Source organism: Xiphophorus maculatus, chromosome 24 (assembly GCF_002775205.1).
Source record: "Xiphophorus maculatus strain JP 163 A chromosome 24, X_maculatus-5.0-male, whole genome shotgun sequence".
NCBI lineage: Eukaryota > Metazoa > Chordata > Actinopteri > Cyprinodontiformes > Poeciliidae > Xiphophorus > Xiphophorus maculatus.
Window position 1 is genome coordinate 7,116,049 of NC_036466.1, and position 27,181 is coordinate 7,143,229.

Here is a 27,181-nt window from a genome sequence, read left to right on the forward strand (position 1 = left end):
AAGTTCTTGTATATTAGGCTACTGCCTAATATACAAGAACTGGATGGGTGCCAAGTCCTGAAGGAAAATGAAGTTAACATCTCTATGGAGCTTGTCATCAGAAAGCAACATGAAGTGCTCTAAAATTTCCTGGTAAAATAGCTGCATTGACCGTGGACTTCAGGAATCACAGTGGACCAACACCAGCAGATGACAAGGCAACAAAAACCCTGAAAAACTGGAAACTTTACTCTGTACTTCATAGAACCCAGATTTGTGTTCTCTGGCTCTTGAATTAACTCTTTTTCAGTCATCTCAAGACGGTACAGTTTCACATAACTTTCAGTTATTAAAATAAGTAAAAAAAAGAAAAAGCCTAATTGTGTAAAGTGTAAGTTTCACTATAGTTTTTTACTGAGATGCACTTCAAGCCTACTAAGGTGTAGGTCATAAGAATCAATAGTTTTCTGTTGCCCTCTAGTGGCTTACAGAAAATTGACGTGCAAAAATTAAAATAAAAAATAATATTAAATAAAGATATCCCACTGAAAAATGTGCACATATTCCTCTGTCATTAAGCTCTGGAGATCTTGCTTCTCAGCATCCTTGTTTGCTATGTTCACAGTTTCCTGACCAACATTCAGAGAATCTCTTAAAAGGTTCAAAGTTCAAAGAAGAAGAAGAAAAAAAACAGGAAAGAAGGGTTTTGGAGATTGAGAATATTAAAAGATTATAAAGCAAACTTTCTCACTGGTTTGCAGATTCTTATAAACTCTTGGGAGAGGCTCTGGCTTTTTTGGAGTGGTTGGAGATCCATGTGGGAAAGGTAGATTGTGCCACTGGGAGAGGCGGGGCCCTGCTTTGAAACCAACCATTATAGGGAGGACATGCAGGTGGTGGGAAGCTTGACCTAATTAGAGGATCTGCTGGCGTACGGAAGTGACATTGAGTAAATAAACAAGCCATGGACTGTCAAATGTGCTTCCAAGAAGCTTTTAACTACTGCGACACAGTAGTTAACTGAATGGCCTCTGGCAGTTTCTTGTGTCCAGGCCCTCCTGATGAGCTTGATGAGAAGCAGGTGTGTGCCAGCTGCAATCTGCTAAGCCCCGCCCTCTAATATATCTATAACATAGATATCTATACTATCTATATTATTATAGATATTATAATTATCTAAAATACTAGATAATTCCAGTATTATCTAAGAAATAATATTAGATTAGATTTATTTAAGCAGAGATTCACTTGTATTTTTCTTCATTTAATGAGTACTGTCTGAAACTTTAAAGGAGCTGGCTGATTCCAGTTTAGAGAGTAGTTGCTCTAGTTGCTTATGTTTCTTTGTCTTGGACAAGGGTTTTTGAAAAGTAACAAAAATCAATGTCTGATGGACGATATTACTAAAAGTAGTTGTGCTGATTGGGGTAAATGGATACGTAATGCTTCTAAAAAATCAGAGGTGAGCAAATCATCTTCAAAAGACAATAACTGCTCACAGTGTTATCAAAAAAAACAATGCACAAAAATCATTGGAATTCATTTAAATAACATTATGGACCTACTCAAGTCAAGTCAGTGTCCACAGCCAAAACATTATAGAAATTAATTGCCCTTTGGGAACCTAATAAAGGAAATTGAATTGAAATTGAAAGACAAACCACTCTTGAACAATTCAAAGTGATGCTTTATTCATGAATCTAGGACCAAATATATATATTTATAAAACCGCATAAATACTCTATATAGTCTACATCCTTCTGTAATCTTAGTTGCAATAAAAAATAGTATTTTTTTTAAAAAAGGCAAATGATTATATTTAACAGGCTGTACAAAAATAAATAATGTTCGTATATTCTACACAAAAAAAAGGAACAAATGAAACACAAAGCCTTCGCAGAAGGCAAGAGAGACTTCCTTATGAAGTAGTAACAGGAGACAAGTCCCTCTTTAAGTCTCCAAACAGACATACACACACACACACTCCCATACATTCACGCTCTCCTCTTTGGTCTTTTGAGCCCCCCCTCATTAGAGGTTGTGTACATGAAGGCAAGATATGGCTAAAAGACAGTTCTGAGGCATTTTGAGAAACTGGGTAACATGATGTGCCAAGAAAACAACAAAAAAAAAAAGACAAAATTGAAGTGCTTCAGGTTTCTGATAAATAAATGTGGACATAGGTTTGAACATAAACACTATGAGCAATCTTGTTTTCCATACCTGATGGGGTGAGCAAGTAGATGAGCAATTCTTCTTTATATACATAATATAGCACCCCCTCTGCATCCCCTACACTACATCTTATTGGTTTGTCCAGCCCAGCTTGGACAAACATTATATAAATGCATAAAAATATCTTGACACACAAACACTCTCATGCTAACATTCCGAGTGCGGTAGCAGCATGCTCTTTCCTGCTAAATTAAGGGAAGATGTGCCACTGCTGACAGGACAGGAGTAAAGATGTGCTCAGCCTTTGCCGCTGCCATGTTTGTTCAATATTCGGCCCTTGGATGGAGAGAGAGAATGGGTAAACATTGGTAGTCACAATCACAACAATAGCAGACTTATGTGTAGCTTTGGTTGATAACATTCATCAATTTCTTTAGATTGTCCAAGGGAAAAGTGATGCAGGGAATATCTGTCTTTTTGTAGCAGAAAGGAAGGAGTTAAGATCGTAGATGCAGTCATTAGCAGGCCCTCTGATTGCACATTTCCAGCAGGGGCCGCGGACGGTCTTTGGGGTCACAGTTGTCAAGGGTTAACGTGTGTCCATCATGCCCAATGCAGTGCAGCGGACGTTTGCGGAAGCCCCGACCGCAGGCCTTGGAGCATTCTGACCATTGACCTGGAAGCCAGGAGGGACACGGGTGGGAGGCGCAGGTCCGTGAGACCAAAGGTCGAAGCTCCTCGGGGCAGTCTCTTGATGTATGTCCCTGCGGGTCCAAGCATACAACTTCTCTTTGCTGCAGACCTCCTCCACATGTCTGAGAACATGGACCCCATTCCCTTAGGGTCCACTCGGCTCCACCAAACTCCCGGATGGCATTAATTGACGGGCGACGGCCTCCGTTGTTGTTAGAGGTGGAAGCAGAATTATTGGGTCTAGGTGCAAAGTAGCTGTACTTAACTCGTGGCCTTGGGGCTTCACCTACAGACAACACCTGAATGGTGATGGGCTCTGGAAGTGGGGCAAAGCTTCGGAGACGTTCTAGGTTGGCAGAAGAACCACTGTATCTCAACAATGCCCCTTGGAGGGTGAGATCAGTCTCCATAGTCATTAGTTTATAATCGCCGTTTAACAGGTATGTCCCATCCTGTCGGCGCACTGCCAGATAGCTGTTATCTTGACGGCCATTGCCTGGAGAACGCTGTTTAACGTCCAGGTGAGTGGCACCAGCGGGAATAGTTACAACATCCTGATAGCCAGGCCTGGAACAGAGATAGATAGAGGCAAAACTTAGAGATAAAAAACACTTTGATAAATTTGTAATACTTGGTTAAAGTTAAGATCTAATGCCTTGAAGATCTGGTATATGCTTACCTGGAACGCTCCAGAGAGCCTGACACTTTCTTGCAGGAAGATCCGTCCCCACCACAAACACCACACTTATCAAAGCGCCGGTTAGAGCCAATGATACGATCACATCCAGCCTTGACACACTGGCCTTGGACGCAAACTGAGGTGGAATCTGGGCTGCAGGGGGTTCCATCAGCCACCTGGGGTCAGCAAAGGGATAAGAAGTTTATAACAAAAATCTTACTGAATATGATACTTGGGACAGATGGTAACATAACCTTATATTATTAGTTTACCTTAGGTTTGAGGACAAAAAAGTATCCAGTCCCCTTAGCCCGACACACCAGTTTGCAGCGGTCTTTTGGTGAAACTCCAGCATACTTGGGCACCCACTCAACACCGTCGCTTGAACCCAGCGACAATTGAGCCGACATATCGTTGTGGGCCAGACACTGTTCTTCACGAAACGACAAGCCTGAGTAGCAGAAGCACAAAGATCAGATTTACTTCTTCCCTGACAACTAAGCCATTTCAGTCACTTATGGTTCTGTGGCAGTCCAAATCTCTTACCGTTGGTGTCTGGGCAGACATCAGTGTTGCAAGAGCGATACTGGATCCTCTTGCCTTCACAGTACTTCCCTCCATTCTTCGGTAAGGGATTGTCACAAGAACGGAAAGAATACTGCACCCCGCCTCCACAGGTTCGAGAACAATCCCCCCAGGGTCCCCACACGCCCCAGCCACCATTAACCGGAGTCTAGAAGGAATATACAGCAGGACATTTAGAGAAGGCCAGACTCAGTTGACATATTCAACAAAGTGAAAAGTTATGAGGAGCAGTGCGTGTGGGCATTTTGTCTTACCTGATGTTCAGCAGCCTGAGTCTTATTGAGACATCGTCCAGCCAGGCAGTAACTCTCATGCCCACAAGATGTCCCATCAGCCCAGGGGAAGTTCTTGGTCTGGCACACCACCCAACCATTGGATGTGGTCACAGTACACCAGAGAGCTGCACACGTGGTGCTTAAATCTGGGCAGTGCTGGGAGTCCTCTCCAAAAGTGAGGCGACACTGTTGATCAGCGCTGTACACTGTTCCTGGCAGAGGCTGAGGGAGCGGCTGAGCCTTGACCGGCTTATCCAGTAAGCACTGTCCGTGGCCATTGTCCAGAAAGCTGGTGATCATGAGGGCAGAGCAGGGAGACCATGGCTGCCGCTGATCCAGATTGGACAGGGTGGAAGCCATCATGTGGGAGCTCCAGTGGGCACCATTGACCCCTGAACAAAGCTGGGCATCATCATGAGGCATATTGAAGACATGGCCTAAGAGAAATATATCAATTTAGACTGTTAGCACCTGTATTATGAATGTGGACATAACTATATAATGTCTGAAAGATTTTTTTCATTATTCACTCACCCAGTTCATGAGCCACTGTAAATGCTGCCTGCAGGCCATCATCCTCAATGATGGAGCAGCTTCTCTCAGGGTCACACACTGTGCCAACATCTGCCATGCCCAAAGTATCACAAGAATGGGCACCACAGAGATCCTAAAGAGGGAGGCAAGGGAACATCAATGTTGATGTGAAGACTACAGGTTATTTCTTCTCCCCTTTAATCATCTCTAATCAAATTTACCATTCTGGTGAAGAGTATGGCCGTGTCGTAGTGCTCTGGGTGGCGGTCACTTGGAGGGTTGTGCTGCCTCTGCCACTGACAGAAGTTTCGAAGGGTCATAGCAGCATTGGTTGACACTTGAGGGCCTCGCTCCTCTTCGTACACCACCAGCAGCTTCACCACAGCCAGGCTGATGGAGTTGTGGATGCTGGGATGGTGGTACAGGCGGGACGCCACTGCCATGATGGTAAGAAGGTACGGCTTGAGTCCCGCACCATGGAACTCGGCCATGGACTGGTCAGCCACCAGCATGATCTCCAAGTATCGTGGGGTGGAAACAAAGCGCCTCGTCCTCTGGTTGGCTGAGGGGAGAGAGATCAGACTAAATGGTCATATGATGAAAAAAACCAAACATTTTCAATGATTTATTGAGTCCGACAGACTTTTAGAAACTGTTGTACAAGTTGAAAAAGTATGTTATGCGTTAGACATTTTTTTCTTTAATAATCAGCCTGGCTTCTGTGACTCACACCTCACACCATTGATGGCTCCTCCTTCTTGGCAGTCTAAATAAACTGACCTTTTAGTGTGGAAAAATTATGCTAGTGAGAAAGGGGAGAAAATCCTTTCAGGAAAAATAAACTCAGATTGTGCGAGTTGTACCAGGGGGTCTCAGCTATGTTGGCCCGGCTTCACCCAACCTCCACCTCCCCTCCCCTTTTCTGTGCTACTCCTCCTCCCGCCTTCACTGCCTCTCTATGGAGCTCCAAGTTAACCAGTCAGTCTGAACAACAGAGGAGGCGCTACGTTTTCCTCTCACTATCTTACACAAAATATTTTAATGAATAATGAAATAATTGTGACTTTAAAATGATGGACTTGGTGTTTGTTTTTGAAAAAAAAAATAATATATAGATTCACTATGTAGAAAGAAAATATACTTTAATTAAACGTATTTCTTTCTAATTTTATTATATTTTAACATTTCTTTTTAATGACATTTTGGCACTTTTGGCATTGTAGACCATCTACTCGCCTGTCAACCGACAGATGGATGAGTTTATGTCACATGCTGCGCAAAATCGGCACAGCACATCCTCAACTTCTTTTTAAACATAAAAATTCGTTTTTGCTTTATTATATTGCACAATCTGAAGAAAACGTTTGTGGTCTTTTCTTCACTCTAACTCTAACTTCACTCTAATTTCACTCTAACAAAAGTGAGTAATAGTGCGTAAAATGCACTCCATATTAGGTTCCAATTATTACCTGTCTGGTCCGCGTTAGGGGCTCCGTGACCGGCCTCCTGTTCCAGATTTCTTGGCACCCTCTCCTCGTCCTCGCTGACCCCGCACTTGGAGCTGCCTTCCTCAGCCAAAGTTGCGCGGCTTCTCCTGCGGACCATGTGCGCACCCTCCTCCTCTCTCCCCGGGAGGAGCTCGCTGGAGTTCAGCGGCTGGATGAAGTACTCCTCCCCCTGGAAGTAGAATCCTCCAGTGAGTCCGTGGCACAGGTTGAGCGCGGCGGCGGAGCGCTTCTCTCCGTTCACAGTGCCTGAGAAGAAGCAGCCAGGCTCGGCGGCGCCCTCGGCTTCCCGGACCGGTGCGGACTCGGGGCTGCCCACGACGTGGAAGACGAACCCCGGCGCCAGGAACGTCTGATCGGGCTCCAGCTGCAAGACCAGCTGCTTCCCAAAAACGTCCAAGCGGTACTGCCTGGTCTGCGCCTCCTTCTCCTCCTCCTCTGCGGACAGAGTCCGCCATGGCTCGCTCCCGCTCTCCGACTGGTGCAATCTGACCGGCACCACGGTGCTCTCCTCCCAGGCGCAGCGGACTGCGCCGACGCACAAAATGACGATTAAACCAATAGAAACGCGTGGAAACCACATCATGCAGCCGTGAAATCCAACAAGTGGATAGTTTAAGATTTATAAAAAAATTAAAATAATAATAATAATAAAAAAGTCTCTACAGTGAAAATCAGTAAAATCCTTTAAATAGGCTATATTTCCACAATGAGTTTCCACAAAACAAAACAAAACACCCCCCACGAATTCCAGTGCAATTAAAGTTACGAGCAGGCTTGACTCTTAGAAGAAAAGTCCTGGAGAACAGCAGTAAATTCCAACAGATCGCTTTCTCTATCGCTCCTTTCCCCCTTCCAGATGTTTCTTGTTCTGGTTTTGAGTTCGGGGAAAAGGGTCTGGTCTGTTCTCCTGTCTTGCAGTCAGATGAGGAGCCGGTCCCTCCTATTTATTGCATCCCAGCTGGCCGAGACCTCCCCCTTTCCTAAGCGCTCTTTGATTTGGGAGAAAGGGCCAAACCCGTGCGCAAGGAAAACGCACCAGCGACCTGGATCGCTGCCATGACAAATCAATCACTGCGGAGGACGGGGAATCTTTTTTGTTTCTTCTTCTTTTAGAGTTACACACAGTACCTATTTCTAACATATTAGAATTTAATTCAACTTCTGAATTTGCTTTGACGGGTTAGAGTGAACTATCCTGACATTTATATCTCAGCGTTCTTTTACTTTTATTTATTTTTTGTAAATCTAAGCTGAAGTGACAGACAGTGTGCGGCTGATGTGCAACTGAAGAGGAAAAAAGGTGGGTCTGGCCGGGTCTTCCCGAATCATAGTCACCTTCGTCGTGCCAAGCCGGCTGCGGTGCGTCTTGATCGGCTTCCAGCGGCTCCGCTCCGCGGGGAGAGGGAGCGCAACGGGGCCGCTGAGGTCTTAAGGTGGAACGGCTTCTCCACCGGGCTGGATCCGCGCTCCAGGGAAATGAGGCGAACCCCCCCGCCGTCCTGGTGTCATCCCCCGCCCGCTCTTACCTCTCCAACCTTTATAACAGACAGGAAGAGTTTAAGCTTGGATTTTTAATAAAACAGCCAGAAAAGAACAGATGCTCCAAAATATATTTTTTTACTCACACAAACGTATATATATATTTTTTTAATAACTAAAAAACCCCCCATATTTTAAATTGAATAAACCACTAAAAAGGTCTTTCTGCGTATCACACAAGCAAATATTTAGAAGGTTTAATAAACAGATTACACTTGGAGACTTATATGACAGTCAATTTCCCACTTTGACACACAAAACAGAAATCACTGATGAAGTTTAAGGCCAGATCTCAACAGTCCACCTTCAAGGCCTCTGCTCTAAAAAGAGACATAGTGTAATTCAGTAATATTCCACTAGATGGCAGAAACCCCTTTGGAAAGCCCTCACGACTCTTGTAGATGCTGTTCATGACATTTCGAAGGTTTGACCAACAGGTGGCGCCTTTGTATCTCTATTAAACCTCTTTATTTACGACGGACTGACCACATGGGGGCAGTCTATCCATGTAGTTTCCGATACTGGGCTTTTCAAAAACCAATTTCCTTTGCACTTGTTTATAGTTTATCAGATAAAGCAAACATGTTTGATGTATAGAATTAGATTTTTATTTTATTTTTTTGCCATTTTTGTTGTTGAAATTATGCATGTTAAAGGATCTAAGTCATCTCAGGCCAATTTCATAGAAAATAGCCACATTTCTGGAGAAGTTTATCCAGGAACAACCCACAATGACACTTTGAATGTTACAGACCCCTCGGAAATCCCCAAAACCTCTTATTTAAAATTGTGGCTGACTTTTCAGCAGCTGCTATCACCAAAGTCTTGCGGCAGGTCTGCATCCAATTGAGATTGTTTTTTTTTTTAACCTCAGCCAATTTAGGATTTTAGTAGCGGCGCCTGATAGCTTAGCCTATTTTCTGCATTCATTTAACTTTACATGTCTAAACTTCGCAACATTCTGGGCCTCTGCTAAAGTACTTTAGGTTCCATTTTCCATTCTATGTGCAAAACAATGACCTCCTTCCTGGACATTTTTGCAAATCACCTTGACCTAACCTATTTCTCATAAGTGAGGTGTTCTGTCTCAAGAATACCTGTGTAGCAAAGGAAGTCCCTGATTTAATTACTAGGTGTGGGAGGCCACACCTAGTAATTAAAAGTAGGATTAAGATTTGAATTTGAATAAAAATCCTCCCAATACTGACTTTACCTATGTTGTTCAATTAGTTTCATGCAAACACTTGAACAGTTTTGCTGGTGATGCTAATTTGCATAGTTTTAGACAAATTGCAGTAATTGGTCTAAAACAAATTTTAAATATTTAAAAAAATATTTAAGTGATTACTAGTTTCTGCTGATTTTTTATACACAATAAGTCAGTTTTATATTTCCTTCATATTTTTTAAGTGTGTGGTTGAGATTGCTCAAAGGACAGGAAGAATTCCTCCATCGCACTGCTTTTGACACTGCCTTCAGTCAGAGGCTTTTCAGAGTTAATGTAATACAGACTGCTACAGGAGATCCTTAATGTTCACAACTGTTTGAGGAACCTTGAATAGTACGAGTTAGAACATTTAAGTTAAATTGCAGATTTTTTTCAATTTCCACCTTTATGGGAACACTTCAGAGGATGAGAAATGGCAGCAGCTCATAAAAACCACATTAGCTTGTAAACCAGTGTTAAATGACACGGACACAAAAGCTGTTTAAATATATAGATTTTATATACATATATTCATGTGGATGGCTAGAAAAGAAAACACTATATTCTTACATAGGATTGTTTCAGCACAGTCATATTCCTAAAGTTAAATAGTAATTTGATACAAAATTACTATAATAAATAAAACTCATCTCATTGTTTCTTTATTCACACAGAGCAGTTGTACAAACAATAAATTACAAGTTCAGTGCTGTGTTTCTGGCGGTCTGCAACAGGCGTCCTCCCTCCCCCGACTGGAGGAGTAGTGTTGTGTTGTCAGTCAAAAATACTAACAAATATGTAACTGTTAGATTTCTTTTTTTTTACTGCATGTGTGTGTACATTTTTGCTAAATATATCTATATGCTTTAATACTTAAATGTATGCAAACAATCTATTTATGGTACAAACATGTACTTTGTCAATCTGCAAAGTGTGAGGCCTTTCGGTTGCAAGCTGACCCTGGGTCGTTTGAAATATTTCACTCCTGTTGGTTGCATGGCTGCTCAATGGATGTAGCACAATGACAGGAAGGTGTATAAGTCCAGAATATATTCAGGTTACTTTAATCTGCCTTGTTCAACATGAGAGCTGAGGTAATGTTGTCAGGAATATTGTTCTGTTTTTTGTTTTTTTAATTACACAAATGAAAGGTTTCATAATAGTACAGTGCTTTGAAAATGTTTTCATCACCTTGCAGGTTTCTTCTATATTTGCTGAAAGAAACAAATCTTAATGTTAGACAAAGATAATCCAAGTAAACTCAAAAGGGGTTTTGTATGCAGAGTCTTTGAAGATCTTTATGTCTTCGTCTTGTTGCCCGACAGGTGCTGTTAACACAATGATTCAGTAGATCAGTTCAGTCTAACCAACCATAACCCAGACCTGAGGAGAGCAGAATCTGTAGAACTGAGACAACATGAAGTAGATTTAAAAAATCTAAAGGAAAAACAGTACATTATACCAGAACTTTATACAAAAATGACGTTTTGGTTGACATTCAGATTTGTGAGACAATAGAACAGAACCCGAAGACATCTGCATGGAGACAAATACGTTTTCCTGGTGCTATATATTGTCTTGAAAACAAGCGGATGCATCTTGTCCTGAATTACCAGAATAAAGGTAATAATGTCACACAGATATGTTGAGGATTGTCAGGAGTTGGTTCACCTAAACTACAGAAGAGGATATTCCTCTTCTTTGATATAGAGCATATTGTCCTACTATCAATATATTTTATTTTCTTAAAGCAACAGTTCAAAAATACACTTTTTAAATTTTATTATTATTGTTTTTTTCAGAAGTAGCTGAGACGAGTGATACTATAGTCAAATACTGTTGTGTCCCGAGGTCACACCCTGTTAGCTTAGTGTAGCATTAAAAAGTGAAATGGGAGAAAGTAAACAGAAAACAATATGACAGTTTTGGAAAACAAAGCAAAAAAAAAAAAAGCATGAAGGAAAATAAAAAAGTTTTCCAATTCCACAGTTGTATAATGTCAGACAAAAAGTTGAGTTTACAATCAATTTGATGTTTTTTTCATTACATAATATATTCTTTAACTTTGTAAAAATGATTTGTTAATAAGTGTGTTTTCTGAAATATTTTCTCTTAAATGTAAAATAAACCTTTTCCTTAACCGTCCCATTTTGCTTTAATTCTTTTAGTTGTTTTCATATAAAGATAATCACTAAAAATCTCCAATATATAATTTATTGTTATTGTATGTTGTTTTCTGGAGATTCAATGAATTTTTCATTTATTGTGTTTATAACAGATTAAATAAAAATAGAAATACTCTTAAGTTAGATACAGCATCCTATAGTCTTTGGAAAATGACCGGTTGTCAAAGCGGGGAACAAAACATTCCTAAGTTGTGGCCACAAACTATCCTGAGGGAGTAGCTCCTTTTTTATCAAAAACAAGTTGGCATGTAAAGATGACAAAATGAAAAGTATGAAATAGCAGAGAGTATCTGCGCTGATGAAGCTAGTATAGTTGTAAAAAAAATATAGACCCTGCTAAAAGGCTACATTATCATCTCTCTTCCTTGTCTTTGCAAGTTTCCCGGGCACACATTGTCATATCAGAGTTTTCCGTTAACCTGATAAACACACAAAAATATAACAACAAAATCCAGTTTCCATGAAAGAAAGCTCAGGAAATGATCGAAGGCCGTTTAAAACAGTCAAGGTACGACATTAGCGAACGTGCTAGCTCAGGACGTGCACCGTGTCGTTTTTCAGTGATGAATATCAAAGTTGGTAGGACCGATACGTCTGTCTTTACTTCTGAACCCTCAACCCACTTTCAAAGAGGAGGGGGAAACATTTAGGAGATGTACCTGATGGCGTCCAAAAACACTTTCCACCCAGACTGAATGTAACAAGAAAAGTAAATGAGTGAAGCTGAAATTGGCTTACTGCTGTTAATGGAGGTAGTTAGAGCTAAGTTGGTGAGTACGTGTGAAGTGGGATACTCTAACCACTTTTGAACTGCCACCTTAATGTGTGTAAGCAAACACCAGGATGGTGGTGATCTGCCTCTGATTGGCCAGCTATGCCCAGCTAAGACGCATTTGCAGATGTTGGAGTTTTAAAGTATGACTGCCAGAAATGTATTTAGGCGATCAATCAGAAGATAGGAAACCCCCATTAATAGCAAGTAATTTATAATTAGTGGCGTAGTTGTTGCTTAGCCACAGCTAGCCACAAATATGGATGATAATCCAGTGAGAGGGTTTTCAATCATTCTTCCAGTAGATTATAAATTAAGAAATGTTCAGTAATTCGGAATCCGAGCTGAGAGGAAAGGAATGTCGAGTGCTTCCCACCGATGGGGCTATTGTCTCGGACAAACTCAGGACAAGAGACAAAGCAGTGCGAGCTGACTGACAACAGCACTTGGAAGCATAAAAAGACACTCATGCCATAAGAGGACAAGACTCACTAAACCTCCAGGGTTTGGAGGGTAAAGTAAAGACAACCAATTATTGTCCATGTGGAAACTACATGCAACTCGAGTCCTTAGCTACGCCAGGGCTACGCCGGGTTGAAACCTCATGTTTAGCTCATGTTCTGCATAGCTAGAAGGATTCCAGGTCATTCCTACGTCAAATATAGTCCATTTGTACATTTTTCCAGTCTTCTAGTGTCTGATCCCGGCCTTTTCTCCATCAACATTCACAATCCCCTGTAAGACTCCAGATCTTAAATTCGCTCAATCAATGTCCCTACATCCAACATTTCAGATCTTTTTAGATCTATAGACTAAAACGTCTCTCTATATCCGTCCTTTCCGGCTGCTTCAGCATTTCTTCACCAAACAGTGTTTGAAGGCGGAGGGCCGGGCGCTCAGAACGCAGCCCTTGGACAGCTTGCCATCCTGGTCCTTGCACTGCACCGTCCGGCTCTGCCAGCCGGTATCACAAGTCCTGGAGCAAGTCATCCAAGGTCCCGTTACCCACTTGGGACCTGGAAGAGGGGTTGAAGAAACAGAAGCTGTAGTTGGCCTTAGCAGTAAAGCAGCAGGCGTAGAGGAGACGGCAGTGGTGCTAACCGTGGCAGACCGCGTTGTGGTAGACGTTGTGGTGGTACTCTGCAAAGGGGTCAACTTGGAGTTCAGATGCTGCTGCGGGGCTGTCCACCTCGGCATGTAGTAACTATAACGGACATCGAGGGGCTTTTTCGAATCTGTGGCTAGAATCTGGACCACCATAGCTTCTTTGAGAGCCCCGGGGCCCATGCTGTGGAGCCACTCGTCGTGATGAGTCCACCCGCTGTAGTTGAGTAAAGAACCGTTGAGCGGGATGATGGTCTCTGAGGTGGAGATCATGAACTTGCCATTTAGGAGGTACTCGCTGCCGGGTCGGCGGAGGGCGAGGTAGGCGGTGAAACGGGTTTGGTCCTTGGCCATGTGCTGACGGACCTTGATGTGCGTGGACCCTGCGGGAATCTTCACGATATCAGTGTAGCCTTTGCTGTTTGTCAGGAGAAAGGTCAGAGGAGATAACATGACTGGCTGTAACTGAAGAGACCAAACAAGTTAATAACGAATCCAAATCGCCAGGATTGTCTCTCCAAGTCTCACCTCTTCTTGGTGAAGTTCCCAACGACCCGTATGCATCCCAGGCTGTCGCCTCCACATATACCACATTTGTCGAACTGGAGCTTGGAGCCGATGATGCCGTCGCAGCCCGTGCGAATACATTTCCCTTTCACGCACACCGAACTGCTGTGAGGACGACACTCGGTCCCATCTGCTACCTGAATGCAGAAAGCCAAGACATCAACACCATCTTCCCTTACTTTATGCAACATCTGGGCGTAGAACTGCGACTAAACGATTAATTGATTATTCTATTGATTATTTGGACCATTAATTGATTAATCAAATGAAAAAACTTGGCATTTCTGCCTTATTTATGTAATATTAAAAGTATGATATGAAAATAAACAAATGCTTCAGTTCCTTTCTTGAATAAGAAAATAAAACATTTCGTCGCCTAAAATCCAATAACAGCATTCCTTAAGTGAACGGTTGATCGTTTGTTGTAAAGATGCTTCCGCAGCTAAAAAAATATTTTTTAGATCAACATAAAGTTGAAAAGACTTAATTAGGTGATGGTTATTTTAATTGATCACGATTAATCGATGTATTTTCTGTGTAGCTTATATTACCCGTTGAGAGAACACCACATAGTAGCCTGTCCCTTTTGCTCTGCATGTCAGCTTGCACACATCCTTAGGGAGAATCCCTGCATACTTCGGCACCCACTCGACAAAGGTCTTCACCCCTTTGGGGTCCGTCTGGGGGCCGTTGCGGACTTCACACTGTTCTTGACGGAAACTCTTACCTGCAAAAACAAAACGCTTGTGTTAACCACCTGACCTCTTCCAGTTTCTCAGTCTTTCCTGTGCTGTTTTGCTCACTTGAGGGCGGGCATGGCGGGAAGACGTTACAGGTCCGATAGATGGCTCTCTTTCCGATGCAGTAGCGCCCGTTGTTTCGTGGCGCCGGGTTGTTGCACAGGCGCTGGGCAAACTGCACTCCGCCCCCGCAGGTCCTAGAGCATGCACCCCACGGGCCCCAAGAACTCCAGCTGCCGTGGTTGGACATCTGGGAAGCCAAACGAGGGGAAGAGGAGAAAAAATGAAGCAGATGAAGGAAAACATTTAGTGCTTCTAAGAGATATTGGATGCTATCAGCCAAGGGAAAGCTGGCGAGAGATCTGTGATAAGTAGAAATGCATCCTTCACTGTGTCTAAGAAGAAGTCTGCCATTATGTGATGATAACCAACGCCTGGTGACAGACGCATGGTCCGTCAGAGGATTGCCAGAATCAAATTCTCCACATATTTCCACTTGTTTATGAGTCATTACTGAGGAGCGGATGAGTAATATTTAGCACATCATCAGCTCTTTTCTAAATAAGCTTTTCCATATTTTTTGCATCGCCTGGCAAAAAATTGACTATGCCTTTAACTTTTAGACATTTTGTCTCCTTATAATCAGAAATTCAATGTATTTTCAATGGGATTTTATCTTATAGACCAGCAAAAAAAGTCAAATATAATTACAAAGTTGAAGGAACACGATAGGTTTTTCCTGTTTTTACAAGTAAAAATCAGAAAATTGTGACATACGTTTGCATCCATTCATCCTGAGTCAACACTTTTATACTTTTTGCTGCAGTTAAGTCACTTATTTCCATTACAAAGGCGCACACAGAAGGAAATATAGCTGGATTAAAGAATCTGAGGTCTAGAACACTGGGAGCATTGGGAGGTTTATGCTGGTAGAAGGCGACCAAAAAGAAGCCAGTCACCACTCGGGCTGCATCCACGCATGCAGCCGTCTGCCAAGGATCAAATTACGCTCGTGACAGAAAAACATAAAAGAATCGTTCCTTTCATCCCTTTTCTAAACATCTTAATCCCTTCTGACTTCCACAATCGTTTTCTCTCCCTCCTGATAGCCTGCCAGGAACAGATTTGGTGTCCCTACAGTTAAATTTTATTTTGATGTTTATGAATAAGGCCAGAGTTGAAGTCGCATAAATAAGGCAGACCACACAGTGAAGCCAGACAAAGAATCTCTTTCCCTAGGAGAGCCTCTGAGTACTGTGTGTTTATCTGTGTTTACTGCTATTCCAGCAGCAATTTGACTCCTACTAACAACTGTGGAAAGGTGAGCTATTAAAAGAAACCTATTTTTGACCGCGTTTCTGTTTCGTTTCCCCTCACCGAATAGTGCTTCTTTCGAGTTTTGTCCACACACTTTCCCTGCAGGCAGATGCGCCCCTTCCCGCACGGCGTGCCCTCCACCGCCGGAAGCTTCTTGGTCAGACACACCATCTGTCCCTGGCGGATCACGGCGCACCACAGGCGGGAGCACACGTCCATGCCCGGGCAGACCGTGTACTCGAGGCCGAAGGCCAGGCGGCACTGTCGGACGGCGTCGTAGCTCTGGCCTGGGAGCTCCTCCGGGCCGAGGAGGGGCTGACGAGGGGAGTCCAGGAGACACTCGGCTGTTGAAGCGTAGAAAAAAAAAAATTAGGAATAAATGAAGATCCTGGACGGTTAGTGATATATTTCAGTCTACGCAGGCATTGTGTAGGAAAGCTTTAAAATCCCGCATAAAATAATCAGCAAACCGAAGCTTTAAACTCTTCAAAAACAGAACATTTGAAGGATTTTTGGTCAGCTTTTCTGTTCAGATATCTTAGCACATTTTAATAAGACAAAACTAACTATACAACTATACAGATATAGAAGCTTATTTTAAGTAAATAATTCCTTAATATTAATGAAAAACTAGTTGCTGTATTTCAGTCATAACTGGAAAATAGTATTAAACTTTTTCATCAACATTAATGAATTATCGACTTAAAACACGCTCCTATATCTTGCTGAAAAATGACTTTTAGTCATTTAGAAGTGTGCTGAGATATTTAAAGTAGACCAAAAAAAAATACTTAGTGTGATTTTGTGTTTTTGCTCTGCATTATGGTAATTTACAGATCTCTGCCTGCATAATCCTAATAAACTTGGCCTGTGATACTTTAAACTCAATAAAAGCCCTGCAGCTGCTGCAACAGATACTGCCAAGCCTGAAATTATAGTGTCGGCGCTTGAATTATGCCAAAAGCCCTGGAACTGCAGTGCAAAGTGTCAGCAGCAATACTTTATGGCTGTCATGAATGAAACTGCTGGATGAAACTGGAATGTGAAGCATGAATCACTTTTCATCTCTGGCTGCACTGCAGCTTCACTCACAGAGAAGGTTTATAGAAATGTAAATAATGTCGGCCGACTGACATTGCAGCTCTGAGAGATTTTGATCAGAACTGAAATGATCGCGGATTGTGGTGTGTTGTTATCCTCCTGCGTTTTCCTCCCGACTCACCATTCCCGTCGTCGAAGAAGTCGGTGATGGTGGACGAGGTGCAGCGGCTCCAGGGCTTAGAGGCGTCGATAGAGGTGAGAATGGACGACATTAGCTGCTTGTGACTGTTGACCCCAAAGCGCTCCTCGCAGAACTTCGAATCATCGTGGGACAATCCCAGCAGGTGACCTGGATCCCCAGATAGAGGCGACACAGAGTGAGCTACATGATGTGCAACTTCAAATAAAAATCCTACTGCAGATGACAGGATCCTGGAAGTTGGCCAAAAATATCTCTGATCTGACCAAATAAAAATAACACTCCTAAAAGTGTTTGTGGTAATAATAATAATATCAATAAACCCCACATTCCGATACGGGTTGGGAGCGTCGCGGTGAGATGTTTTTGTTCCACATCAAACCGTGTGCCACTTCATTCCAGTAATGTGAGGAATGTCAGGTCGTATCTTGAATATGCCAGTGCACCGCGCAGAAAGAATTTCAAGCCGCCAGAAGGAAGCGCTGACAGATGCATTCGCGTGCCCCGGCGTGACGCCGGTCGTCCTTCGTGTTTTGTGCTTACCTATCTCGTGAGCGACGGTGAATGCGGCGTGAAGGCCGTCGTCCTCGATAACGGCGCAGCTTCTCTCCGGAGAGCAGATTGTGCCGACGTCCGCCATGCCCAGGGTGTCGCAAGAGTGGTGGCCGCACAGGTCCTGGACAAAGGAAGCGATGCACATCTAAATCACTGCTTAAATGGGAAAAAGCAGCATAACACCTGGAATTGCTATTTGTGAAACAATGTAATCACAATTAGACTTTTCGGAAACTTTTGGATGAGAGAAAGGCGTTGGTATACTAAAAACAGGAAGTGAGCGGATGGATAATGATGACAAGAAAAACGGACATTATTTAATGAGAATATGTTAGTTAGCAGTGACATAGGTAAAGAATGGAGTGGGCATTTTCCTGCTGTGGATATAACAGATAGCATGAGTGAAAGGCAAGAGCTCACAACGGGAAACTCCAGGCGTTGTTTGTGAGCATAAGGTTTATCAGGTCAGAAAATGCTTCTGTTGCAGGGATTTTTGCAGTTTATGACAACTGTCAGGACAAAATATCCACTCATTGTGTTAAAACAACAATTCCTCCAAGTGTTCCTTATGTGTGGAAAAGTGAGACCTGCACAAACGACTCAGTACAATGAGTCATCTTGATATCTGAATGTCACAAGGCCAAGTTGACTACTGAGTACTGGTTTATGAAGGGGTGAGTGTTGGCGTGTGATTGGCTGAATGTGGCACTATTGTAATGTGCTTATTAATCTCACACTGGGGAAATTCAAATGTGAAAATTGAGTCTATTTACCTGCTGATTTACACAGTTGCTGTGAGGTACTGAGCTGATGCATGCCCGTGCACATCAGAGTGTGTGCCGATCTGAATGCTGGTCCAAACTGAAGTTTCGACAAAGGTAATCATCAAACACTGTGGTAAATCATAACGTAGATTCTGCTTACATCACACTGCTTTTAAATCTCAGTGCAGGTTGCCACTTTGTTAGGTCTCTACTGCCTCCTGACCTCCCGTTTACTAACTAAATTACCATAGAAATATTCACTTTAAGGGACTTTTCCATCACTACTCTTGTGCTTTGTGGCCACTGTGCAAAACACTGATCCCTTATAAAAAGTAACGTCACTATTAGGAAGGTTTAAACTTCTGTTCTTGGCTTCTTCTTTGTAGAAATCTTGTGCTTTTGGCAAAGAAAAAGAACGTAGTTATTGTAAACTTCAAGCCTGTTTTATGAGTTTCCATAAATCCCGTCCTTTAAAGTGTGCTTCCCCTCCAACGGGTCAACTTTCTGTCACTCCCTCAATAACCAGCTTCACTAAGTACCGATGTTGTAGAGGCGACTTCGATGCCAGTTTCCCTCCATGTGCCTTGAAGCGAGAATCGATTCCTGCTTTGATTCCCACACATGTCCATGCAGACGAGGCCTCAGACTGGACGGCCTGGCCTCGCTGAGAGCAGAGATCAATTTACTAATCGAGGAGGTGCGCGCGCGCTCACACACACGCGCACACCCCAGTTCGAAGTGTACATTTAGACGAGGGTCGTGCATGGATGCATGAAGACAAAAGTCTGTATGGATGAACATTAGAACATAAACGCACACACACGTCCCGGGGAGAAGATGAATCGTCATGTTAAGCGGTGCTGACAGGCCTGCTGGGTCGTGTGTGTGAGGCTCTGTGGGGAGGGTGTTTACCCGTTCCGGTCCGATCCATTTGGAACAAACTCCCTTGTGTTTTGCACTCTCACACATGACTGACTGGGTGGGACACAGAAACACATACACACTCAAATGCACCACTTATGATAACTACATTTAAGTGGATGGGCGCATTCTTACAAATAATACAGAGAATGCAAAATCACGGATGCTCACAACCCATACACACTCAATGTGAACAGGAAGCTTCTGCCGGCTGACTGCTGGATACATGAGGAGCAAACAAAGGCTGATTCTGACTGCATGGACGGCTGCCGAGAGCCGAACGGAGCAGAAGTTTCTCCAGACTTGTCTGTGCGCAGACAGGCATGAAGAGCTGCTGCACTTAAAATCAGAAAGTCGGTGGATGTCGAGAAAAGATTCACCGCTTCTCTTTTCCCGTTTGTCAAACGCCTTCCTCCCGATTTCTTTTTATTCATTCATCCATCCCCTCTCTGGATCGGTTTCAGGCACACCTGGATCTATGCTGGTGAAACAGTGTAAAAGGAAACGTGCGGGCAAAAAAATTGGGGATCTCCTGCTAAATAGCGACACGTGAATAATACCTGAATTAACCTCAAACCACATGTCAGCTTGTCTAATTCCCTCCTCTGCCAAGACTTGGCAGAGACTTGCTTTTTTATCCTGAGGGCTCTGAAGAAGAAGAAAAAAGAGGGAGGGCGCGAGAGAAACAAAAATAAGTTCAGGTATCAGACGCCGGGGATGGAGGGGAAAAGACGGAGTGGTGCCGGAAATTAAAGCAAAGAACAGAGAGAACGAGGGGTTACAGTAATATTGGCAGAAACAACATGGGAACAGGTGGGACGCTGGCTCACAAAGGTCAGGGCCTCGATCCCAGCTGTGCTTGTGTGTGTGAGGTATGAGACCACTTGAAATCTAAGCCAGCGCTGGTGTTAGGCAAACTGAGCCAGACACACACACACACACACGCCTCGTCTCAGAGAGGGTTTAGCTCACTCTAATATCCACTGCCAAATGATTCCAGCAAACCCTATGAAGATACAGCCTAAAAGGTGATTCAGTTCATTTTTCACATTCAGGTGTATCATCTTATTTGGTCCAAATTTACATCAAATTAATCAAATTCTGTTTCAATTTATGTGACAGCAGTTTTAAAAGCTACAGTTGCTTATTAACGAAAATAAAACCTGGCCTAAATGATTTTTTAAGCCAAAACAGAAGGATTGATATACTTGGTGGTTTCATCTCAGTTCATACTGCTACCAAGCATGCTAAAGTAACGGTTTAAAACAATGATATGGTATTTATGATATGGTGATGCTAGCTTTAGCATGTAAAGTTACACACATGGAAACATTGACTTGTGTAGAATACTTACACAATTTTTCCTGATATGGTTTTTGTCACATTTAAATTCTCAAAGCACGTATCAGACAAAGATGATAAGTTGTTGGCGCCTCTTTTTGGAGGGGTTTAAGTTAGCCACGGTAAAGTGAAGTAATTTCAATCAACGTATAGAATCAGGAATCATGATTCTTCAATAACCTGAATCACGTGAGTAGTAGAAGTCCGAGTCCATGTTGCTGAAGGTATTTTTTTTTCTTGCTTTGCATGAACACATGAACTTGCCAAAAGTTGGTGCTCAAAGGAAATTTTCAACCTTGATTGTGAGCAGGAGTGGGGTACATCTCACTTATGCATTTCAGTTTGAGGACTATTTGTTGTTCCAGGACAAATCAAGATCCCTGGCCAGTTGCATATTGTTGACAGCCAAAGAGTCCAGGCTGTGGGTATAGGGTCCAGGAGCCGTCTGCAGGACGTCGACATGTGCCAGACGAAGCAAAGCATGTGTGAAATCTCAAGGGCATTTAAAACAAACAGAGGGACTGACTGCGACGGGGGCAGAAGGCTGGGAAATGTACACTGTAATGTACAGACACTCAGGGAGGAGACTGGAAATGACAACAGAGTGGAAGGGGAAGACATTGGACTGGTACTGATGGTATCTTTATCAACATAGTTTAATCTCTTTAAATCACACAAAAGCTAAAGTCACTGTGGCTTAAATGATTGATCAGTTTTTTTTGATATCGTGTTTGAACTGTACAGTACAAAGAGAGTTGTAGGTTCGTCTTCTAGCAGGATGACACCAAAACAGCCAGACCTAGTCTTACGAAGCATTTTTGGCAAAACCAGAAAATTCATGTTCCCAGATCCTCTCTGTCCAATCTGATCAAGCCTGAGCTATTTTGCAATGAGGAATGGCCAAAATACCAATCCGTGGCTCACAGAAAACAAGTAAATCCTCAAAATCCATACAAACACTTTAGGATTTGTAGCAGTAACAAGACAAATGTGGAGCTTTGTCTGCCACCCCAAGCTCAAAGCAGTCCAACCATGCGTAACATTTAATGTTCCCACTTACACAGAAACACTCTCTAGCATGTCTGCAGTGTCCTCAATGTACCCGTTGTCTTGTTTCGGTGCTGGCATGTGTGGAACTGGGTGACACTGTCGTACGGGTCAGCTCTCTGGGAGCACTGGGTCTTGGAGTAATTAGACGCAACCACAAAGAGGCGTGTTCCCTCCAACCTTGTTCCACTTGTGGCCTGCCAATGTGGGAACAAAGGCCTGGTCTGACTCCGCAGGCAAGATAGGATCCACTTCAGAGCAGAAAATTAGAGCCTGTTTTAGAGCTGCTCCAAATTTTCGTATAAAAGAACTCACTTTACACTACTTAAGCTTATTTCATACCTTCGACAATCTAAAGTGTTTCCCCATTTCCGTTCAGGTTATTTTCCTCTGAAAATCCTTAACACACATTTCTACTTTTAAATACACCAAACTTGCCCTATTTTCCAACTCAAATGCTGGAAAACAGGAAGCAAATTATGTTTTGTTTTTTTCGGCTGGCACTCTGTCAGTGGAAACACTAATGGGTGTAAACGGTTTTCTGCGACTCCTAACGTTTTCTGATCTCTTCTGCTCTCCTGAAAAAAAGTGAATTGTGGTGTGGAAACTTGTGCAAGTGTGGCTCCTGAGAGGAATGCGGCTAACACGGACATGTTTTACAACTTTCCGTCACAGTTTAATGACAATACAGAAATATAGGTGGAAACAAATCACTCCAGACAAGTGAATTGCAGAGGAATGCAGCTTTAAAATACCGCTTTCACTTATTCCTCAGGAGCTGTATGGCATGCCTTTCTACTTGTTGAATTTGTTGACAAAGTAACCAGAACTGATCCAGATAATAGCCTTTAATAGCCAAAGAGTTTAAAGATTAAAGTGAGTTTGCCTCAAAGGCGGAGCATTAAGGGTTTCTTTTACAAAATGACAGGATTTAAAAGCTGTTTTTTTCCCCTGCAGGTCTTCAACAGAAATAAACAAACTAACTATTTATTGCTAATACTGGGCAGAGATCTGCTTTTCTACTGAAGGAATTGCCTGAATTCCTTCAAAAAGATACCAGAAATATCCCTTAGGGGTTTTTTCCCCCCAAAATTGACATGATGGCATCAAGCTACTCTGCAGGTTTCTCAATTGCCTATAAACTCCCATTACACCGAATCAAAAAGCCGCTCTGTTGGATGGAGATCTGGTGGCTGTTGAAACCATTGGCGTACAAGAAACTCATGGTCTCGTTCAAGGAAACAGTTTGAGTTTATTTCAATTCGTAGGTAAATTTAGTCATGAGTATTTCCATAAGATCAAGGTTGCATTAGCATGAAAGAGAAAAGTACAGTTCACTGCCTTTCCTGTGATATTTTATGAGAGTTTCCTGTCCACTTTGATTACTGGTGTCTGGATAACCGTTTTCGTGGACTGCCAAAACCAAACATCCGACGATTACACCTCTCTCTACTTTGGCTCTCTTGTTAACCCTCACGCAGGTGTAGTGGCAATAGGCTTACTGAGGAGCCACGAGGTGCTTGGCATGCAGAAACTGTGCCATGCATGCCAGCCGGCTGACCTCTGGAATGCACTATTAGCTGCCTTGCCAAAGCACAGCTGTGACAGCGAGACACGAGTTCAGGAGAGTCAAGGCAACACCAGTTTTTTTGCTCTATGACAAGACTTTGCATGGCTTGGACACACCACAGTCCAAGGCGAGCATTCTGACAAGTAAACCAGAGTTAACCACCATGAAGCCACACCCAGAGAGATGAAGAATGCCTGCAGGTTTGCTGCTGCCCTGCGGCTTTTGGACCTGGCAGTTAAACGAGGGCTGAATGGAGGAGGGTAATGAAGGAGGGTAGAGAAAAGGATGGTGAAAGAAGGGTTATGTGAGTGTGGTCTCCATAACTGTACGGCCTCAAGGAGGGAGTATGTGTTTGTTTTTCTGACAGCCCTTCCAGTCTGCAACTCCTGGACTCAGCTGACAGACACTGCAAAAAGCAGAGGGGAAAATATGTCCAAGCTGGACTGATGAGAGACAGAATTGGGAGGAATGGGGTGGGTGAGTAAGAGACTAAACAACGACGAGCAAACACAATCACTTCCAACACTTCCGCTGAAGTGTTGGAAGTATTTCTGTAATGCAACCAGCAGCTGATTGGAAGAATCTATCCAGGGAAGAATGTACGGCAGTGGTGTGAGTGCGCCTTAGATTACGCATACTCCGAGGCTGTCAAGGGACAGGGAGGGGGAGGATGGAGACAGAGGAGCTCGCCTAGAAAAACACCAGGCGTAGGAAATAGTGTTTTTTTTTTTTTTTTTTTTTTTTTTTACGTTTTTAGAGTTGCATATGCACAATTCAGCAAAAAGGAGATGTGTGGAGGAAAAGTATACAAGGGCAAGAAGTATCACAAATCATTGAAAAATGATTCATATACATCATAATTTAAACAAAGTTGGACATAGTTGCTTAAATGTGCTAGTAATGCTTTACATACTCAATTCAATGCCTACATTTGAAATTCTTCAGGCATAGTTTTATTCCATTATATCTTAAAATCATACAGGATCATTTCATGTTTATTTTTTAAATGTTTCCGTGCTGCAGTGCACATTGAAATATATTTAGCTACTATGATGACTCATGAAATAGACCCTAATATCTGATTGGTTAACCCAACTTCTGACCAATTACAGTGGACCACTACCTATTTTGCAGTTCAGTATTCAGGAATTCACCTATTGGCAGTTTTTTTATGTGAAACTTATTCACAGAAAATGAAGACTTTTTTGATAGATATTTGTTGAAAATGCAGCGTGAGAACCTGAAATACTTAGACACAATCCATTTGCAACACTTATTTTGATTGGCTGTCCCCAAGAGCAGAAACAAGGAAGAGTGTTAGCTATGTTAGCCAATGTTTGTGGATTTCAGCCACTTGTGGGCAGTTGTAATTTGAATTAAATTGTGGCATGTTTATGTTTCCATACATGTACATGTACTTGCCAATGTTATTTATTATAAGTCACTAGGGTGACATATAATGAATCAGTCCCACTGACATCAGGCAAACTGTCAAAATAAAAACAAACGATGTCACTTCATTTCATTCTGTTTCACCCAAAGTTTCTTCTCTCTGTGGAGAAATGGTCACAAACAGCACAATTTGTGTAACTTACCATCAGCAGCTTGAAAATTAGGAGAGTAAATGACAAAATGAATCCATTTTCCTCTCCAGTGACATCTACTGTTTACAATGATAACTACAGTGAGTGTAAGAAGCTTGCTACCTGCGGAAGGCTAAATTTAAGCTGACACATATTTTATATGTTGCTGCACACGACCGCGAAACATTTACTGGCTTTCTGTTTCCGCATTTAATTATGTATTTGTTTCCAATTCAATTTATGGGTTATTTTTTTATGACATTGTCAAACTGTTGGACCTCCACATTTTGACCTGGTGGGTTCCTTAATTCAATTATTGACATTCAGATGTAACGGTGATGCCGTTTCACGCAATTGCCAAAGCTTCTCCTCCCAAAGTGGAACAAACAAGTGGTCGTGTGTAAAAGGCGCGGGGCGGGCGGCGTTTGTTTACCTGCCTGGTGAAGAGGATGGCTGCGTCGTGGTGATGCTGGTGGTCGTCGTCTAGCGGGTTCTGCTGGTTCTGCCACTTGCAGAAGCTCTTGAGCGTCGCCGCCGCGTTCTTGGTCACCTCCAGCCCCTTCTCGTTTTCCAAGACCGTGATGACCTTCACCACGGACAGCCGGATGGGGTTCTCGATGCTGGCGTGTCCGTACAACTTGGACGCGATGGATGCCAGTGTGAGCAAGTAGTGGTTCAAGTCCCTGCCGTACTTCTTGGTCATGGAGTCGTCCGCCACCAGGAGCAGCTCCACGTGCCTGGCGCGGGACACCGACCTCTTGCGCCGCGCGCCTGGCTCTTTAACGAGGCGGCTCCACCATCTCCTCCCTCGCGCGCCGTGCCCCTCTTCACCGTCCCGTCTCCCCTTCCCGCGACCTCGGTGCCGCCGTCTTTCCGCCGCAGCCCTGCGCCCTCTCTTCCCGTCGCGCGTGCCGCAGCTCTCGCGCCCCTCGCTCAGAGCCTCGAAGCTGAAGCTCTCGCGCGTGAACACGTGGAGCGCGCTCTCCGCATCCCGGTCGTGCAGTGCGCGCGTGTCGTGCTCGTGTCCCTTCGCCCGGATGATGGGAGTGATGGTGTAGCGCGAGTGGTTGACGGCGAAGAAACCCTCCAGACCTCCGCCGCAGAGGCTGAGGACGGCGAGAGACTCCGGGTTGGAGTTCACCGTCCCGCGGTACGCGCACTCCCGCTGCAGAGGCGCGGGACTCTGTCCCATCATCGCGAGCGCATACTGAGGGCTGAAGTGATGCGACAGCACCGACTCATCCCGCTCCATGTCCAGCTGAAAGCGCCTCCCATCCAGGTACACCAGGTAGCCCACCTTCCCTCCACCGTTGTAAATCCGATCGATGGTCCGCACCACCCCGTCCGTCCTCCGGGCAGGTGTGTGCAGCGAGCCGGTCGCAGGTGGAAGATAGAACCCCTGGAAGGTAGACACCCCGGCTCCAAACTCCACGACGCACAGCAGCTGCAGCAGCAGCCGAAACCAGAGCATGCCCCCGGTCAGAGCGCCAAGGAGCCGCGGCATTGTTCACTCCAACCCGAAAAACATTTAGATCTCCGCTAAAACATCCCCGCCGTGGCTGAAAGGGACAACTTTAGGTGGCTGCTGTTGTCCATGCGTAAAGCGCATCCTCCTCTCTCCGTGTCCGGATCCCCCGTGCACAAGGCGCACAGCAGTGACCAACAGGCAAGAAAACAAAACCATTGAAGAAAAAGTGGGAAAAGGAGAGGAAAACAGAGCGGTGAAGAGGAACTCTGCGCAGCTTGGAAGAGGACTAAGCTGAACTTGGGAGAACAAAAACACAAAGTTTGCTCTTAATAGGACTCGGAGAGGAAAAGTCCTGCCCCCTTTTGCGCTCAATCACCACTCCTCCACCCCCACCTCCTGTTCTCTCTGTCTCCCTCTCCTCTTCAAATCAGAGTAAAATCAAGTGGTGGAGGAGAGAAACCTGAACAATGCCTACTAAATCTTTTGCTAAATCTAGCAAAAGATTTAGTGCTTTTGCTAGTGTTTGCAAAAGACCTAAATCCCACATTGTTGCTCTTGCAGCTGGAATGTAAACATCAGCACCAACAGGACCTGCATCAACTTCTGTAATCCCTCCATTAAACACCAGCATGCTACTTTTCCACTTTGAATCCTTTAATAATTGAAGTCTAACTTAGTTTAGCTGGAGAGTTTCAACAAATGACAAGGGAAATAGATAATTTATGACCATTCCCAAAGAAGAAAGTCATGGAGTTCACTATTTCCATGCCAGACATTTCATTGTGCGGTTTGGTTAAAACTCTTAGTTTGCATACACTACGTGCTGCATGAC

The 27,181-nt window shown here is 43.6% G+C and overlaps 2 protein-coding genes across 3 annotated transcripts; both read right to left on the minus strand.

Moving 5' to 3' along the window:
* Nucleotides 1-1,645: 1,645 nt before the first annotated feature.
* On the minus strand, nt 1,646-7,342 carry adamts1 (ADAM metallopeptidase with thrombospondin type 1 motif 1). Its single transcript, XM_005805007.3, has 8 exons — nt 6,390-7,342; nt 5,142-5,482; nt 4,921-5,053; nt 4,366-4,823; nt 4,073-4,259; nt 3,799-3,977; nt 3,527-3,702; nt 1,646-3,414 (listed from the first exon to the last, which is right to left on the minus strand). Exons 1-8 carry the CDS (start codon nt 7,009-7,011, stop codon nt 2,673-2,675), a joined length of 2,838 nt encoding a protein of 945 aa, XP_005805064.2. The 5' UTR covers nt 7,012-7,342; the 3' UTR covers nt 1,646-2,672.
* A 2,555-nt stretch (nt 7,343-9,897) lies between these two features.
* On the minus strand, nt 9,898-26,891 carry adamts5 (ADAM metallopeptidase with thrombospondin type 1 motif 5). 2 transcript variants are annotated; one of them, XM_023329617.1, is made up of 9 exons: nt 25,315-26,891; nt 17,644-17,776; nt 17,083-17,250; nt 15,921-16,204; nt 14,607-14,793; nt 14,355-14,530; nt 13,765-13,940; nt 13,234-13,654; nt 13,034-13,148 (listed from the first exon to the last, which is right to left on the minus strand). In XM_023329617.1, the coding sequence occupies exons 1-9, from the start codon at nt 26,383-26,385 to the stop codon at nt 13,134-13,136; spliced, it is 2,631 nt and encodes an 876-aa protein (XP_023185385.1). In that variant the 5' UTR covers nt 26,386-26,891; the 3' UTR covers nt 13,034-13,133. The 2 variants fall into 2 exon arrangements, with proteins under 2 accessions (XP_014326474.1, XP_023185385.1); XM_014470988.2 differs by having other exon boundaries at nt 9,898-13,654.
* Between the last annotated feature and the right edge of the window lie 290 nt (nt 26,892-27,181).